At 35.4% G+C, this 3,172-nt stretch overlaps 1 protein-coding gene across 1 annotated transcript; it reads left to right on the plus strand.

The window, feature by feature from the left end:
• The first annotated feature begins 832 nt into the window (after positions 1-832).
• Positions 833-2,841, plus strand: LOC133790450 (phospholipase A1-Igamma3, chloroplastic). Its single transcript, XM_062228098.1, has one exon. It carries the CDS (start codon positions 979-981, stop codon positions 2,629-2,631), a length of 1,653 nt encoding a protein of 550 aa, XP_062084082.1. The 5' UTR covers positions 833-978; the 3' UTR covers positions 2,632-2,841.
• The last annotated feature ends 331 nt before the right edge of the window (positions 2,842-3,172 follow it).

Genomic DNA, 3,172 nt, shown 5'->3' on the forward strand with positions numbered 1-3,172 from the left:
GAAATAATTATCATACCTAACTTTAATTCATGATAAGAAATGGTAATGTTGTATATTTACTTAGATTTTTTTTCTTTTAGTAATTGTCGGTTAAATAATAAAATAGATATATATATTTTTAATATGAAAATCAATCCTAAAGACAAAAAATTTAATTTCTTTCATGGCAGTTGGAAAAAAAATACCTTGAAATAACTTTGTAGTCTTTGAATAATTAAAAAGTAGTTTGACCAAAAAATTTCATGCATATATGTGTTCAAAAACAAATAATTTCAATACATAGGAGTTTTTGGTAATCCTTAAAAAAAATAGTTTTTTATTTAATTAATTAAAATTTTGAAAATTAAACATAAAATAGTATTTGATAACTCTATTCTTATTTATTATTTTTAAAAAATTTAATTAAAATTTATTAAATTTTGAAAACAAAAATTTTCCACTTTCAAAATATTTTTCAACTGTTTTTTATATTTTTTTATCTTCTTCAAATTAACACCTTATGTTATATTGTGAAATAAAAAATAAAAATAAAAATTATCAAATATATTTATTATATTTTTTGTTTTTAAAAACAAAAAAATAATAAATTTTTATTTTTATTTTTTGTTTAAAAAAAAATAGTTATCAAATATATTTTTATTTTTTAAAAATATAGAAACAAAAATAAAAATAATATTTCTATTTTTTTGTTTAAAAAATTCAAAAATAAAAATTTTACCAAAATGATATCTTTAAAAAAAATAAAAAATAAAAAATAAAAAATGATATTAAGATATATATAGGTGTTTTCTATAGTAGGCCATTTTGTCTCTCAAGGCTAAACCCACTTTATATTTCATTTTTTTCATATTGATTTGATATCACTTGTTTTTCTATAGTACCATCTCTCTTCTTCTTGATCTCTTATCGAAACAATATATTTTTAGGTTTTTTTTTAATTTTTTAATTCAAAAAAAAAAAGAAAAAAAAAACAGAATCATGGCATCTTCTTTCTCACTCTTTCTCCACAAAAATCTCAGACATAATCCGATTCCGATGACCACCCTTAACTCTTCATTTAACTGTAATAACAGCTTCTTAGCAAGATACAGAAACAATCTCAGAACAACAACTACAACCAAAGCTCCTTCTTTGAGCATTATCGCGTGTTCATCATTACCACCATCATCTTCATCGTCATCACTCTCAAAAACCCTTTTAAGCCCTGATCAGTTAAAGGTCGACCACCATCATCATCGAGATCACGATCACGATCACGATCACGATGAACATTACGATCTGGTTTACGACGAGGACGAGAGGGAACTGAGTGAAATATGGAGAGAGATTCAAGGTTCGAACAACTGGGAAGGTCTACTGGACCCTTTGAACTCTCATCTCCGGCAGGAAATAATCCGGTACGGCGAGTTCTCCCAAGCCAGCTACGACTCCTTCGACTTCGACCCTCACTCCAAGTACTGCGGCACCTGTAAATACCAAGGAGCCCATTTCTTCGAACGCCTCGACATGGCTGACCGTGGCTACCAAATCAGTCGATACCTCTACGCCACCTCGAACATCAACCTCCCAAACTTCTTCCAGAAATCGAAGATGAGCAGCGTTTGGAGCACACACGCCAACTGGATGGGATACGTCGCCGTTTCGACCGACGACTCCGAGACCGCCAGGCTCGGCCGCCGTGACATCCTCATCGCCTGGAGAGGAACCGTCACTTACCTCGAGTGGTTATGCGACCTCAAGGATATTCTCCGTCCGGCAGAGTTCGGAACCGATCCGACGGTCAAGATCGAGTCCGGTTTCTACGATCTCTACACCAAGAAAGAACGCGGTTGCAAGTACTGCTCGTTCTCGGCGCGTGAGCAAGTACTCGCGGAGGTTAAACGTCTGTTGGAGTATTACGACGGTGCAGAGATTAGCATCACCGTCACCGGTCACAGCCTAGGCGCGGCTCTTGCTTTGATAAGCGCGTACGACATAGCCGAAGTTGGGCTAAACGACGTCGTTGGTGACGGTGACAACTCTTCTAAAATCCCAGTCACCGTGTTCTCCTTCGCCGGGCCGAGAGTAGGGAACCTGAAATTCAAAGTACGGTGCGAAGAGCTGGGAGTCAAAGTACTGAGAATAGTCAACGTTCACGACGTGGTCCCGACGGTGCCGGGGATAGTAACGAACGAGAAGTTTCAGTTCCAGAAGTACATCGAGGAAGCGATGTCGTTTCCATGGAGTTACGCACACGTGGGAGTGGAGCTCGCTGTGGACCACACCAAAAGCCCATTTCTGAAGCCCAATAAGGATCCGGGCTCGGCCCATAATCTCGAGGCCCTATTGCACTTGGTGGATGGGTACCACGGCAAGGGACGGCGGTTCCGGCTGGCCACGAAGAGAGACGTAGCGCTCGTGAACAAGAACTGTGATCTTTTGAGAGGAGAATATGGTGTGCCGCCAAACTGGCGGCAAGACGAGAATAAAGGGATGGTACGGAACAGCGATGGGCGGTGGGTGTTGCCGGAGCGGCCGAGGTTGGAGGGCCACCCGCCGGACATGGCGGAGCATTTGAAGAAAGTCCTTACTAGGAATATTAATGAGGATAATGGTAGTAGTAATGGGGCACAGCAGTTGGGTTCGGCTTGATTAATTAAATCTAACAAACTCAAGTTAATTATATAATTAAGTGTTTAGTCACTAATTTTCTTGTTTTAAATATATAAATATATATATGAGATTGAATCATGTGTTCTTGGTGTTTAATTATATTCTCTTGTGAAGTGATACAAGAGATCTAGCTATTGTCCTTTTCACTTGTTTTGCATTCTTGAAAATGCCAATTATATATTCTTATTATTTTCGTCGTTTTATATGGTACAAATATATGTATATATATAGATCGATTAAACATGTGGGTTCATAAAGAAAATCATGCACAACACCTATATATATATACGTACTACGGAGGTTTGTTTTTAATAATTTATTAGTTATTTATTTAATAAAAACTCCAATTTTTTTATAATTTACTAATTATTTATTTAATTTTAACAAAAAAGTCGCCATATATATTTTATAAATCAATTAATTATTCATATAAAAAGATAAAATTACTAAAATTAATTACAATTTTTATTTGAAGTATACAATTGTAATTTGTATCTTTATCCATATCAATTAATACATT

The sequence above is a fragment of the Humulus lupulus genome, chromosome 7 (genome assembly GCF_963169125.1).
Source record: "Humulus lupulus chromosome 7, drHumLupu1.1, whole genome shotgun sequence".
NCBI classification, from domain to species: domain Eukaryota; kingdom Viridiplantae; phylum Streptophyta; class Magnoliopsida; order Rosales; family Cannabaceae; genus Humulus; species Humulus lupulus.

Bases quoted from the DNA above. Each gene is read 5' to 3' on its own strand.
- LOC133790450 (XM_062228098.1), top strand. From the start codon at position 979: ATGGCATCTTCTTTCTCACTCTTTCTCCACAAAAATCTCAGACATAAT.